Here is a 15,190-nt window from a genome sequence, read left to right as displayed (position 1 = left end):
GGTGGCGATGGCAGTGATGGTGGTTCTATTCATGTTTTTTTTTGCTGCTGCTGCTGATGATGATTATAGTTCTGCTGATGACGGTAGTTCTGTTGTTGACGGTGATCATGATGGTGATGGTGTTGATGATGAGCATAAGGATGATGGCGATAATGAGTGTTAGGACGATGAAGGTTGTGATGAGAGTAAGGACGATAGTGGTGATGATGAAGATGACGGTAAGGACAATGGTGGCAGCGTGCTCACCCTCTCGAGGTCGTCCTCCCTCACCCCGCGCAAGCGAGCGTACAGCTGGAGGTGCTCCCGGCCCGTGAGCAGCTCATCGGTCCCGTCGAACTGGGGGCAGTAGCCCAGGCGGCTCTGAACCGAGCTCAGCTGAGACAGAATGCTGCACCAAGGACAAGGACGAAGACCCCCCCCGTATTGCCTTTAACGGACTGTTGGGGCGAGTGCTGTTAACGAGCACCTATCAAGACCGCCACGGCGCACGAGGGGGGGTTGGTAGCCAACACTGTACCGGCCGCCTGTATCTCTCCAGTGTGGATGTTTACACACTGCACCAGGTACTCATTTAAGGTTGAGTGGAACTCGGGGAGGCCCAGGTCCGGTTCAGATGGTGTTGGCCGTGAGCGGGATTCGAACTCGGGTCACTGGGTCCATAGCGCAGCATGCTAACTGCTGCGCCACCGCTCGCCATTCACATATTCATACATACACACATGCATTAAACATGGACACATGCGTTCACCCACAAATACATATATGTACACACACAATCCCGTATACAATCAGATGCAACAAACCAGATTTATTTAAATCATGTGATTGAGGGCTTCGTAGCGCAGCGCGCAAACCACGGCGCCGCTGCCCCCATTCACGCACACACGCGCACCTCCAACTGTTCCGCCTCTAGGTGGGCTCAGACTGAACTCACCTGTAGCCCTCGAGGCGTGCGTCCCCGGCCGTCGCGTGCGTGTCGCCTGTCAGCATGCGGAACGCGCTCGTCTTGCCGGCACCATTCACGCCCAGCAGCCCAAAGCACTGGGCAGCCCAACAAACGCAACCCCGTTATCTGCCAACCCCGTTATCTGCCAACCTCATTATCCGCCAACCCGTTATCCGCCAACCCCATTATCCACCAAGCCCCGTTATCCGCCATCCCCGTTATTCGCAAATCGGAAACTCGTAAACCACAAACCCAATTATGCACAAATTGCAAAACCATTATCCACGTATCTGATTATTCGCGAATCGCAAACCCATTATCAGAAAAGCGCGTTATCCGTAAATTGCGAACCCATTATTCACAATTCCAATTATCCGCAAACCAGAAACTCATTATTTGCACATATTATCTGCACATATAATGATTTGCAATCTGAACATGATTTTCTGCTAATATTATTGTCGCCAAATCGTGTGCAATTCTAATTTTCTGAAAATTCCTTTCTCATAATTCCAGTCATCTGCATATCCAATTATTCACAAATACAATAATCTACAATCCAATAATGAGCAAACCAATGAACCACAACTCTCATCGTGAGGTACTGTATATGTAAGACGGGGGGGGGGTAAAAACGAGTGTGTGTAAGGGACGGTGTGTATGTATGTAATAGTCGGTGTATAACGGTATGTGTATAAGTGTGTAGGGTGTATGTGTAGGGTGAGTGTGTGAGTGTGAATGGTGAGTGTGTAGGGTGTGTATGGTGTGTGTGTAGGGTGTGTACAGTGTGTGTGAAGGGGGTGTGTGTTGAGTGTGTGTGTAAGTGTGTAGGGTGTGTGTGTAGGGTGAGTGTGTAAGTGTGAATGGTGTGTGTGTAGGGTGTGTACAGTGTGTGTGAAGGGGGTGTGTGTTTAGTGTGTGTGTGTAAGTGTGTAGGGTGTGTGTGTAGGGTGAGTGTGTAAGTGTGAAAGGTGAGTGTGTAGGGTGTGTACGGTGTGTGTGAAGGGGGTGTGTGTTGAGTGTGTGTGTGTAAGTGTGTAGGGTGTGTGTGTAGGGTGAGGGTGTGTGTGTAGGGTGAGTGTGTAAGTGTGTAGGGTGTGTGTGTAGGGTGAGTGTGTAAGTGTGAATGGTGTGTGTGTAGGGTGAATGTGTAAGTGTGAAGGGTGAGTGTGTAGGGTGTGTACGGTGTGTGTGAAGGGGGTGTGTGTTGAGTGTGTGTGTAAGTGTGTAGGGTGTGTGTGTAGGGTGAGTGTGTAAGTGTGAATGGTGTGTGTGTAAGTGTGTAGGGTGTGTGTGTAGGGTGAGTGTGCGAGTGTGAATGGTGTGTGTGTAGGGTGTGTACGGTGTGTGTGAAGGGGGTGTGTGTGGGTAAGTGTGCAGGGTGTGTGTGTAGGGTGAGTGTGTAAGTGTGAATGGTGTGTGTGTAAGTGTGTAGGGTGTGTGTGTAGGGTGAGTGTGCGAGTGTGAATGGTGTGTGTGTAGGGTGTGTACGGTGTGTGTGAAGGGGGTGTGTGTGGGTAAGTGTGTAGGGTGTGTGTGTGTAGGGTGAGTGTGTAAGTGTGAATGGTGTGTGTGTAGGGTGAGTGTGTAAGTGTGTAGGGTGTGTGTGTGTAGGGTGAGTGTGTAAGTGTGAATGGTGTGTGTGTAGGGTGTGTAGGGTGAATGTGTAAGTTCACCTCTCCTGGTCGCACCCCAACACACATCCTGTCCACAGCCGGAGCACCTTTCTTCTTGTAAACCTAAACAGAACCAACATCAACACCGTGGTGATGGTGGTGGTGATGGTGATGCTGCTGTCTGATGGTGGTGGTGATGTCACCTTTGTGAGTTCGTTGATGGTGAGGATGTCTGTTGATGTGTCTCCCTCCATCACACGTTTCCTCTCCGCAGCAACATCAACATCCTCGTCCGTGATGGGAGGCAGATTCAGCTCCATCGACCTGAATAACATCACAGTCATCAACATCACCATTATCAACATCACCAACATCACTGATACTAAAGATATACGATCATTGCAGTCACCACGATCAACAACATCACCACCATCAATACCAGCACAACCATCATCATGATCATTACTATCACCACCATTATCACCACTACCATTACTACCACCACCATCATCACCACTACCATTACCACCATCAACAAGATCATCGCTCACCATCATCACCACTACCATTACCACCATCAACAAGATCATCGCTCACCATCATCACCACTACCATTACCACCATCAACAAGATCATCGCTCACCATCACCACCACTACCATCATTTCCACCGGGACACTTCTTGTATGTAACCTATTGTGCTCGTCCCCACAAAGCTGCATCCTCTTATTCAATGCCACCTCCTTTGTTTAACCATCGACGACTAAGCGAGTTACCAGGGTATGGGGTGAGGGGCATGGAGGGGGGGGGGGGTGAACAGATGGGGCGTGTACCGGGCAACCCCTAGGAGCGCTCAGCCGTAACATGGCGGCTGTGTTACCGTGGGCGGATGAAGAAGTCCTTCTGGATGAGCAGCGTGAGGACGATGAAGACGCTGCCCTCGATGAACATCGCGACCAGATTCTTGCCGACCATGTCCCACGACAGCGGCTCCCTGAAGCGGCTCTCACCTGTGTGGAGACATGGGGAGAAAATGTGAGACATGGGGAGACACGCGGAGAGGGGGGAGACACAGGGAGACACAGGGAGATGGGTGAGACACGTGATGACACGCAGAGACATGGGGAGACACAGAGAGATGGGAGAGAAACAAGGGGACAAAGGGAGAGATAGAGACACGGGGAGACACGGGGAGACGCAGGGAGACACAGGGAGACGAAGAGATGTGGGGAGAAACAGGAGAGATGGGAGACGTGGAGAGATACAGAGATTGGGGTAGACAAGAAGGAGACCCAGTGAGATAGGAGAGAAACAGCATGAGACATAATGTATGTGCATTATATCGGCCTGCAAGTGTGTACATCATTGTATGTCTATGTGCGTATATCTATGTATCTTGTATGTATGTCTGTGTGCAGACTTATGCATATGTCTGTGAATGTCTGAGCGTGTATTTTTGTATATTTGTGTCTGTCTCTGCGTCTCTACCAAAGCGCTCGGACGCGTCTGCCAGTGCCTGGTTGGTCGCCATGTCTATGAGTCCTCGTCCCAGGCAGAAGTGCGGGAAGATGAGGAGCACGGACTTGAGGATGTCATTGATGCGGGTCAGAGTCTGCGGAGACACGGAGAAACACGCACAGACACGGAGAAACACGGACAGACACGGAGGGAGATGTTTAGAAACGCGGAGAGACACAGTGAGCGAGACACAGGGGAGACAAGGGGCAGAGGTGAGAAGATACAAGGGAGACGTGGAGAGAGACGTGGGGACACGGGCACAATGTTGGGGAGTGAAGAGAGATGTAGGGGGAATGCCAATGAGACACGTAAAGTCACGGAGAGTGGGAGGCACGTAGAAACGCGCGAGAAGACATGGTGAGACAGCGAGGCACATGGAGAAACAATTTGGGACATAAGGGAGACACTGGGAGATGGCCAAATCAATATTTGTAATTCTCAGAGTTGAAATTTAACCAAATTAAGCACGAAACAAATATGATAAGATGGTTATCGTGTGGGCAATCTCGCTAGACTCGAGAACCTATTTTTATTCACAGATGGGCTGCATTTCAAACCAACCTGGTACCAGCTCAGCTCTCCGACCTCTGAACCTCTCTGGCACTCCGGCAATAGAATCTTAGACGTCCACCGCCCCCATTGGCATTTATATTCAGCGCCAGTCTCGTCTCAGAGGTGCCAGGTCAGCGCCTCTGAGCCACCCAACCTCCTCTGGGAGGAAAGTTGAAGGAAAGAGGCTTAACATGCAGCAGTGATTGCTGCCTGTGTGATTAGAGAATGGCAGTTGACTCACATAATACGGACGTGACGTGGTCAATTCCCCCTGGGTCCCTCATGGTTCTTCATCTCCCTTCGCATGGATGTGAGTTGAGAGTAGCGGCAGCTATGCATCTGCGTCTCAGTTGTGAACCCAGCTGCTGCTACCGCCTTCAGAAGACAGCGAGAGTGAAGGCCACTCGTTCGCGTGGAGGAGGAGAGCGAGAGGAGGGGAGCGAGACGACGGCGACGATGACGCCGTATCAGAGAGGAGGAAGTCGGCTAGTCCCCCTCTCACCTCGTCGCCGTTGAAGAGCTCCAGGATGTATGTGGCCATGCTGCCGTTGATGCCGATGAACATGTTGACGCACGTCAGCACCACGTACGCCGTGCTGGGCACCGTGAACACGAAGGAGGCCGGGTACATGAGCGGCGTGATCGACCACCTGGGAACACACCTCTGATTAGCACGTTTAGCTACGTGCGGTGCGAAAGCAGGTCAACATGCATACGTGCATACGTATAGTATCAGCAGCAGTTGCTGCTACGTCCGGCAGTCGCGCACGTGTGACAGTACGGGAGTCGGGCCTGTGACGGGTGCAGTGGTTCATCGACTCTACTCAAGAAAATTTAATTGTATTCTTATGCCTCAAACCACTCATTTACACCATTGTTTTGTTTTCATTCTTACTCAGACAATGTCTTTCTCTGAGGGTCCTCCTGCCTTGTTGGGTCTTTAACAAAGACGGTCGCCGCTCGTGCGCTTTCCGATGTGCTTCTGCAGCCGTCTGGAATGCTCTTCCAACCCATATTAAGAAGCCACTGGAGCTATGCACTTTTAAATCCTTCCCACCACACCTCCGATTAGCATGATTGGCTACGTACATACAGCAGCAGCAGCAGCTGCTATGTCTGCACTCACCCGACAGTCGCACACGAGTGACGGTGCGGGAGTCGGGCGTGCGACGGCCATCGTGGTTCGTCAAGTCGAGAAGCATTGGATCAGTATTCTCGTTGTGCCTCCTTGTCAGTGCCCAGTATTTATTTAAGTATCGATCGTTCTCACGTATTTGGTGCTGTCACTGTGAAAGTCACGCATAAAAGCATTGGCTAAATAAATAATCAGAATCGGAATAGTTATTTACACTGGAGAAATCGATGAGCTAGATGTCCTGTCGGGGCGGGTCAGAATGTTACAACAAACAATAAAAACACGATAAAAGTGCAAAGTATAGGTAAGGTAAGCAAATCACAAAAAAATACAAATAAAACAAAACAATATTTATTTTACCAGGTATAACCTCGCTGGGCTATTAGCTTATTTTTCAGAAGCGACCTGGCCGCAAATGATATCTCAACAAAGAGACTTATCAGTGCAAATTTATAGCAGCCAAATACTCTAAATGTGAATGGAAAAAACCGGAGGACCCGGAGAAAATTCCACGCATCAGCAGGAAGAGAGAGACACATAAACTTCAAATATACAGCAGGTGTCAGGGTCGGGATCAAACCCACGACCTCCTGCATACCAGGCGAGGGAGATAACATCTCTTAGCCACCGCGGCGTCCCCATCGTCTAAGGCACACATCTGTGGGGTGCAGCTACGAGAGAAGAGCTACCCGTAGAGCAGCAGCAGGAGGATGAGGGCCGGCAAGTTGCGATCGGACACGTAGGCCTTCTGCTGGAAGCTCAGGAAAATGACCACCACGATGATCGCCGGCAAAATGTAGTTGCACTGCGAAGTGAGGTGGGTGGGGGGGCGGAGGGGGGCATCGAGAAACAAAATGCAATTAACACGTTCCTTCGGAGTTGGACAGGTAGGAACTTGGTTGGACGGCGCATTCGTGCGATCCGTGTCACGTGGCGCAAGCTGCGTGGGGCGGCGCGTCACGTGGTGCTGAGCCTGCCCGAAGCGCTCTATGAAATACAAATCGAGGGCGTGGCTTTGCACGACAGACAGACAACTAATCCCTAGTGGGCAGTGTGGAAGCTGTTGTTCCTACCTGTAAAACAACACAGCCTCTGTTCTGTTAGTGCACAGGTAGTGTGATTTCATATACACCCCATCAGTGGGTAGCCTGGTGGGATTCAATGGGAATTATTTACTGATGAGGTGCCTGTGCGTTCGCGGATAATATCTCCTCACTTGGTCATACCCTTTTGTTATTTGAATATTTTTTATTGGGATCAAGTGCCAGGCTATTGTAAATGTTCAGAGAGGATAAGCACCACCAGGGACAATAAGCCCATTACTGTATCATTACACTTTAGGATGGTAAGAAATGGTGAGACGTGGTGGTGGCTTGGCCTTTATCCAGTCGCGGACTTATCGTCGCTGACCATGGTAATACTTACTGCTCAGTGTTAACGTCTAAGACTTAGAGAGCCAGCCGTGGCACTTTTAGGACTCTTAGAATTCAGTGTTGATGCCCGAGACTCACACAGCCAAAGGCAATGTTAACATTTCAGTGTCTGTATTCAGGCCCAGTGTAGGGTGCAGAGTCCCAGCGTGGAGCAGAGGTCGCAAACGGGTTTTGATTCCTTACCCGTACCCGGCCGCACCAGGGTCGCAAATGGGTACCCGTACCCGTACCCGGCCGGGTACAGGTACCCGTTCCCTACCCGTACCCTACCCAAAATGAGTGACAAACGGTTACTCACCAGTGACTCACGGCCTACCCGTACCCGGCCGCACCAGGGTCGCAAACGGCTACCCGTACCCGTACCCGGCCGGGTACGGGTAGCCGGGTATCGGGTAGGGTACGGGTATCGGGTACCCGGTTGCGACCTCTGACCTGGAGTCCCAGTGAAGGGTGCACAGTGTCCCCTCGCGAATGCGCACCATGTCCCAGGTAATGTTGGCGAGCCAGTAAACGTAGGCGTTGACACCGCTCACGAACTGCAGGTGCTTGGCGTTGGATGCCCGCTCCTGGACGAGGAACACCACAAAGCTCGCCGGGATGAGGGACATGGAGAAGATCACGCAGATGGCAACCATCACGTCCACCGACGACGTCAGCCTGGGCACGTGGGAGTGAGACGCGAGATGTGGGGAAGTGAACGGAGACAACGTGGGGAGGTGCAGGGAGATGCGGGGGAGGAGGGACACAAATAGGAGGAAGGCACGGGAAAGTGATGGGAGAGACACAGGGAGATGGTGAGAACAGGGGTATTTCTTGTTTTATTCTTTCCGTTCAAATCTTGCGATGTAATAAAACATTTTTGGTTTGCGACGCCGGGAGGGGTGACTCACATGGCGACCTCGGTGAGCTGCTGCTTGGTGAGGTTGAGCGGGTGGCTGTAGGCCGTGATGCCGAACCGACGCGGGTCTTGACCCTCGGGCAGCCGCGCTCGCAGCACCGCGTTGCTCGCGACGTTGATGAAGGCGACGATGGCGTGCCAGCCCTTGTTGTTGAACCAAACCTGCACGCAGAGGACAGAGGTGAATAGGTAAATCATTTCCCACGTTTGTTGTTCATGGAATAATTTTCACATAAAATGTAGCAATCGTCAAAGGTTTTTTTTTTATTGCTTTTATTGTATTTTGATAAGAGTACCAGGTTGTTCCTTGTCAAGAGTTTTCATCCAATACCAGCGGCCTGTCGGTCATCTGATCTATTTATATTTTACTCATACTGCTGCAAAACAATGCAGAATGTGTAGAATATGTTCATAGTTGTGACCCTCATCTCACCTTAATGTTGTCCGTAGGCCCAAGGGCCTGGATGAAGCCCTCTAGGTTACGTGAGGCTTCCTCTGTTGCTGGGCCCTGAAAAGGTTACAAATGTGACACAATCATCATCATTATCAATGTCTTTGAATCATTATGATCATCTTCACGTTTATTATTATTGTCTTTGAATCGTCATCATTAGCAGCAGAATTATCTTAGAATCATCATTACTATCATCATCAATTTCACGAAGATCAACATCATTACGATCATATTCAACATTGTCAATATCAGAATCTCTCATTTATCATCATAATATTGCAATTTAGTTTATGTAAAAAGTATTGGTCTTAACCCAACGAGTAACCTACCTGCTAGATTTACTCGTGACAAACAGTCCTAACTCACACATGAACCACTAACTGTAGCCATAATCCTAACCCTTAATCCTGATACGAGCCCAGCCTTTACCTATTTCTCCCCTGTGTGGATTGGTGTCAAATCAATGGTTATTATCAGTGTTATAGTTTAGGTATTTGCTTGGGGATGGGTTATGTTCATGAATGTGTCCGGGTTAGTGTTGTATGTTTGTATGTTGAACTTCTTTCACGCCGTTCGTAGCCAACCATGCTAATCGGAGTTGCGGGGAAAGGACAACAATGTGTTGGGTTTATAATTATATAAGTGTTAAGTATCAGGGCTAGCACGTGCGTTGAAGCTAGTGCTAGGATTGGTGTCAGGGCTCGTGGTCATGCTTGGTTAGTGTCAGGGCAAGCATTAGTGTTCGAGTGCTGTGTCGTCTAGTGTGCGTATTAGTGTGGCAGTGTTAGTCGTACCATGAGAGTGAGTGTCAGCGTGCGTGTTAGTGCGGCAGTGTTAGTCGTCCCATGAGAGTGAGCGCCAGCGTGCGTGTTAGTGCGGCAGTGTTAGTCGTACCATGAGAGCGAGTGTCAGCGTGCGTGTTAGTGCGGCAGTGTTAGTCGTACCATGAGAGAGAGCGCCAGCATGCGTGTTAGTGCGGCAGTGTTAGTCGTACCATGAGAGCGTGTGTCAGCGTGCGTGTTAGTGCGGCAGTGTTAGTCGTACCATGAGAGAGAGCGCCAGCGTGCGTGTTAGTGTGGCAGTGTTAGTCGTCCCATGAGAGTGAGCGCCAGCATGCGTGTTAGTGTGGCAGTGTTAGTTGTACCATGAGAGCGAGTGTCAGCGTGCGTGTTAGTGCGGCAGTGTTAGTCGTACCATGAGAGAGAGCGCCAGCGTGCGTGTTAGTGTGGCAGTGTTAGTCGTCCCATGAGAGTGAGCGCCAGCATGCGTGTTAGTGCGGCAGTGTTAGTCGTACCATGAGAGCGAGTGTCAGCGTGCGTGTTAGTGCGGCAGTGTTAGTCGTACCATGAGAGAGAGCGCCAGCGTGCGTGTTAGTGTGGCAGTGTTAGTCGTACCATGAGAGAGAGCGCCAGCGTGCGTGTTAGTGTGGCAGTGTTAGTCGTCCCATGAGAGTGAGCGCCAGCGTGCGTGTTAGTGTGGCAGTGTTAGTCGTCCCATGAGAGTGAGCGCCAGCATGCGTGTTAGTGCGGCAGTGTTAGTCGTACCATGAGAGAGAGCGCCAGCGTGCGTGTTAGTGCGGCAGTGTTAGTCGTACCATGAGAGAGAGCGCCAGCGTGCGTGTTAGTGTGGCAGTGTTAGTCGTCCCATGAGAGTGAGCGCCAGCGTGCGTGTTAGTGTGGCAGTGTTAGTCGTACCATGAGAGTGAGCGCCAGCGTGCGTGTTAGTGTGGCAGTGTTAGTCGTACCATGAGAGTGAGTGTCAGTATGCGCGTTAGTGCGGCAGTGTTAATCGTACCATGAGAGCGAGTGTCAGCGTGCGTGCTATGTCTCGGTATCCGTGCCACTCACGGCCGTGATGTTGAGGAACCCCCCCGCCTGCTGGAACAGCCTCCTCAGTGCCGTGGCGTTCACGTCGCTCTGCTCGTTCTTCTGGCCTAGCGAGAAGCCTCCGTACCTTGGGAGGGATACAGACTTGAGTCAGAGCGGTCACATGGATTTCACAGGTTACACGGACTCTAGGGTTGGACTCCTGGTCGGGGTCAACTCTACTGCGATGTGTCGCTGGCATCAGGGTCGTCATAGTCATCGTTGCGACCATTTGTAGCAGCAGCGTCAGTATCAGCATTTGTAGCAGCAGCAGTATCATCAGAAGCATCATCAGCAGTAGCATGAGCAGCAGTATCATCATCACCACCATCAACACCATCATTATCATGATCAATCATCACGATGATTATAATTAATTCTTATCATCAAAATTATGATACCATTCATTATAATTATTGTGATGATCATCATGACCACCATCATCCATCATTAATATCATCTGCCCACCGCTGTCATGATGCAGTTGTCCTACTTAGCCAGACTCACACACTCAGCTCTGTCACAGGAGCGTGTAATTCATCACCACCTGGGGCTCATTGAGGGCAGGCACTATTGCACCTTAGGGCACATTAAATAGGACCGTACCATCCTTTACACAGGGAAGAGAGGGTGAAGGTGAAGGGAGCTGGACAGGGCTATACCACTTCTCAAAAGAATAAGGGGGGGGGGGGGTAGATAATTCTACTTTGGCTTTAAACACTAAAGGATTGCTATACTACAAGCTCACACCTCGGCTCGTTGACCCAATATTTCCTCTTTAGGCTGAAGTAATGGAATAAAAAAAGGAAATAAACAAACAAAAGATTAGGCAAACCAAAGTGTAAAGTGGTAATGTGCAATTAAGTACAAAGAACTGGTGATCCTGAGAGATGGACTGCCCCCCATAGAGATGTGGAAGTTCCACTGTCAGCTCCAGTGGCACCATGAGATATGAGCGTCGTTTCACGTCCGAGCGGTGAGACAATTTGCTCTGAAATGTTTGACGTAACTTTGCACCCACAATCGTTCGTCGGCCACTGTACAAGTTTGCCAATGAAGCTAATGGTGAATTGTATGAATACCCTTTTACAATGCTTTTGTAGTGACATCACGGGATGTCACTGTACAGTGCCGGCCCTAGAGAGGCACGGCGTGCGATGTAACGGCATTGTGGACACCACAATGATGTGGGTGTAGTACCGGCCCTAGAGGGGCTCGGTCAGCGCTGATTGATAGCGCTGGATGGCACTACGTTCGGCGTGCAGTGCCAGCCCTACAGGATAGGATGTGGAAGTGCCGGCCGTAGGAAAGGGGTTACTGGAGGCCGTGCACTCTGGTTGACATGAGAGGACACGTGACAGGTTAAGTCTACAAAGGGCCCCCAAGTGGGGGCTAGGGGTGGCCACGTGGTCGGGGTTCAGATCCTGCTCGAGGATTCTGGAAGGTGGTCGTGGCCAAGGGTGGAGGCAGCCACGCCGCAGAGGATATAGGCCGGGTCCCCCAGAGGGACCGGCGTTGTTGTTCATCTTGAAGAAATCTTCGTCTTTGTCCTACGTTCTACCGAGTCTCCTACACGTGGACCTGGACCCCAGCTGTGGCCCTGTCCAATGTAGCAGTTACGATGTATCTTCTTGGTTCTTTCGGTAAAGTCACGTAGAAGGGAAGTAATAAAATAATAAAAATAAAACATAATAAAACAATTCTCACGACGTTTCGGCTACAACGCAAGCAGCCGTCTTCAGGTGAAGAATGAGACACTGCCAAGCTAGGAGCTTATATATAAGCTGAGTTGGAGGTGGAAGAAGAAGAGAGCCTTAACAAAAGAATGTGCATATCAAGAGGAATTTAGCATATTCATGGAAAATGCGTAGGAGGTGGGCGGGGGGGTTTCAAAGTCATATTATGCCCATGCATTATGCAGGATCAGCAACACCAAAGGGAGGGGGGGTAGCATTAACAAAGGGAGGGCATGTTAATAGTATGTAGAAGCAATGAAACATGTGAATGGGAAAACGGTGGCAGGAGATCCGCAGCGGAGCAAATAATGCATTCCCTGTGGAGAACACAAGATACACAGTTAATGCCAGTGAGTGGACTGCTGATTGTTGTTCACGTTTATGGTGACTTTCAGACCGCAGTCCACTCACTGGCATTAACTGTGTATCTTGTGTTCTCCACAGGGAATGCATTATTTGCTCCGCTGCGGATCTCCTGCCACCGTTTTCCCATTCACATGTTTCATTGCTTCTACATACTATTAACATGCCCTCCCTTTGTTAATGCTACCCCCCCTCCCTTTGGTGTTGCTGATCCTGCATAATGCATGGGCATAATATGACTTTGAAACCCCCCCGCCCACCTCCTACGCATTTTCCATGAATATGCTAAATTCCTCTTGATATGCACATTCTTTTGTTAAGGCTCTCTTCTTCTTCCACCTCCAACTCAGCTTATATATAAGCTAGCTTGGCAGTGTCTCATTCTTCACCTGAAGACGGCTGCTTGCATTGTAGCCGAAACGTCGTGAGAATTGTTTTATTATGTTTTATTTTTATTATTTTATTACTTCCCTTCTACGTGACTTTACCGAAGGAACCAAGAAGATGAATCCCTGCAGTCACGAAAGCTTTAAATCGAAAGTTACGATGTAATTAGTGTAGTTAGCCTGGTGGTCACCACCATAGGTTGTTATTCTGTTAAGGGGCAGTCACCCTGCGTGTTGGTGTTAAATAAATGTGTTGCCTCCAAGAGTACGTCTGCGACTCAGTTGAACCCACTACACTTTTGTTGGCCCTGTGTGTTTTTTTTTACAATGGATTACAAAGCCACCTCTATCAAAACAATATTTGTTGGCTTTTATACCTTTTTGCCAATTATGTTACTCATTTGGAAATTATTTTCTTTTCTTTGCTGAGCCTTCAAGCTCCCTTTTGAGCCCTCGTCACATGTTTTGCCAACAATCCTGAATCAGGATCATGATTCAAGCAAGCAAGCCTTACTCTGCTGATGATACACTGTATGTTTAAACTAAAAGACTGCTACAGTTTACTTTTTTTTGGATAAGCATCGAACAAAGACGGTCACTGCATCGCGTGCTGTCAGATGTGCTTCTCAGGCTGTCTAGAATGCTCTTCCTTTCGATATTACGAAGCCACACTTTTAAATCTAAATTGAAAACGAAGTTCTTTAGAACTGTTTTCTATGTTTACTTTTGTGTCCTTCCCGTGCACCTCCGATTAGCACGGTTGGCTATGTACAGTGTGAAAAAAGTTGAACAACATGCTCGATCCATAGTTTGCTTGTATTGAAACAACGCTGCTGAGATGATGCTATCCCAGAAGGCCGTGTAGATGATTGCTGTTGTAAGAAATACTTTCATTATTCATGCAGAGAGACGGATAGATGAAGGAGACATATTGTCTTCTTACTTATTTTGTTATTTATATTCTCTATACAAATGCTAATTATTATTTCCCGCATGAGGACGTATGCTTTGTGAGTGCCAAACCTCTTCTCTATGAAGCCGGCGTAGGTCTTTACGAGATAGTCACTAATATTTCTCCCGGTCAGGTTCTGAAGGGTGTCCGTGGTGCTTTGCAGCATCTGAGAGGGAGGGGAAACGGTGAAAGAGACCAAAACCATGGGTATCACGCTCCCTGTCGCACACCTACTCTTGTTGAGCAAGACGCCGCGGCTCCCATGGTGCACCGCAACTCGTGACCTCGCTGAAGCGCTGTCTCCCACAATGCACCGCGTTTGGTTATTGAGTTGCATTCAGAGATATGGTGTTCATACTCTGTGGTCTTTTGGAACGAGATGGAAAAAAACAATACAAACGAGACGGAACAAGACAGTAGGGATAAGACTGACGGAACACAAGGGATAGACAATACAGATGAGACAAAACAGAATAGATTCTTGAACCTAATCGTGTCTCTGTATCCTGAGCAAGCAATGAATCATGACGTAGGGAGGAGGGGTGACTCGTGACATGCCTCTCCGTTTAGACACGGGTAGGACGAGGTTCAATTATGAGGACAATCATCTGAACACAGGAGGGAAATATTGAGAAGGGAGTTCGGCTAAACCTCGTCTTGCCTGTGGGGGTGGCAGTCCTCCGGCTCCCGGCGGGCAATCAGGCAGCATGGTGAGCCGCTCCGGAGTGCTGCACTGGCAGCTCGGGGAGGGGTCCTCGAATGTCCAGTTGCCCTCATTTAGGGCGTCCAAGGCAGCTTGAGATGCCTGAGGAGTCTCCCACACGGGCATCCGAGGTTGACATGGAAGGTTCCTGTAAAATATTAGTTTTTAATTTGTGGAATAAAATAAAAAATGACGTGCCACATAAACGCACGGATAATGTTTCCAGCAACAGCTTGGCTAATTGATATCACCAGCCCTCAATGCTTTTAGGATTGTGGCTATATTTGTCATAAGCACTACCTGATGACAAAGAATGTGGATCAGAGAGTGGCAGTGGATTAAGAGGCATAAAGACGTGCATATTTGGAATTACACTGATAGCAACACATATGTAGTGGTGATACGCGCTGGGGTAAGGATCGTGTGCCAGCGCGTATTGATTGGCTGTGTGTGTTGGTGACGCGCGCTGACGGTGAAGGATCATGGGTCAGCGCGGGGTCATGGGTTATGAGGCAGTGATTGGCTGGGTATCGGTGACGCGCGCTGACAACGAGGGGATCGTGTGGCAGCGCGTGGGGATTGGTCAACTAAGGGGGTGCTCACGTCGCGGTCCGCATACGCTCCGGCTCCCGGG

At 49.6% G+C, this 15,190-nt stretch overlaps 1 protein-coding gene across 1 annotated transcript in view; it reads right to left on the bottom strand.

Moving 5' to 3' along the window:
• The window catches only part of LOC144950090 (phospholipid-transporting ATPase ABCA1-like), a 55,003-nt gene that overhangs the window by 4,269 nt on the left and 35,544 nt on the right, over positions 1-15,190 (bottom strand). The window contains exons 30-43 of the mRNA XM_078880119.1: positions 14,515-14,704; positions 13,925-14,019; positions 10,399-10,504; positions 8,531-8,605; positions 8,090-8,259; positions 7,679-7,856; positions 6,456-6,571; positions 5,134-5,281; positions 4,050-4,173; positions 3,442-3,571; positions 2,766-2,886; positions 2,623-2,685; positions 935-1,041; positions 247-388 (exon numbers count right to left, since the gene is read on the bottom strand). Coding sequence (XP_078736245.1) covers positions 247-388; positions 935-1,041; positions 2,623-2,685; positions 2,766-2,886; positions 3,442-3,571; positions 4,050-4,173; positions 5,134-5,281; positions 6,456-6,571; positions 7,679-7,856; positions 8,090-8,259; positions 8,531-8,605; positions 10,399-10,504; positions 13,925-14,019; positions 14,515-14,704 — 1,765 coding nt within the window. The remainder of the gene's footprint in view (positions 1-246; positions 389-934; positions 1,042-2,622; positions 2,686-2,765; positions 2,887-3,441; positions 3,572-4,049; positions 4,174-5,133; positions 5,282-6,455; positions 6,572-7,678; positions 7,857-8,089; positions 8,260-8,530; positions 8,606-10,398; positions 10,505-13,924; positions 14,020-14,514; positions 14,705-15,190) is intronic.

Source organism: Lampetra fluviatilis, chromosome 3 (assembly GCF_964198595.1).
Source record: "Lampetra fluviatilis chromosome 3, kcLamFluv1.1, whole genome shotgun sequence".
In the NCBI taxonomy this organism is placed as follows: Eukaryota; Metazoa; Chordata; class Hyperoartia; order Petromyzontiformes; family Petromyzontidae; genus Lampetra; species Lampetra fluviatilis.
This window is presented reverse-complemented; position numbering and strand designations above follow the sequence as displayed.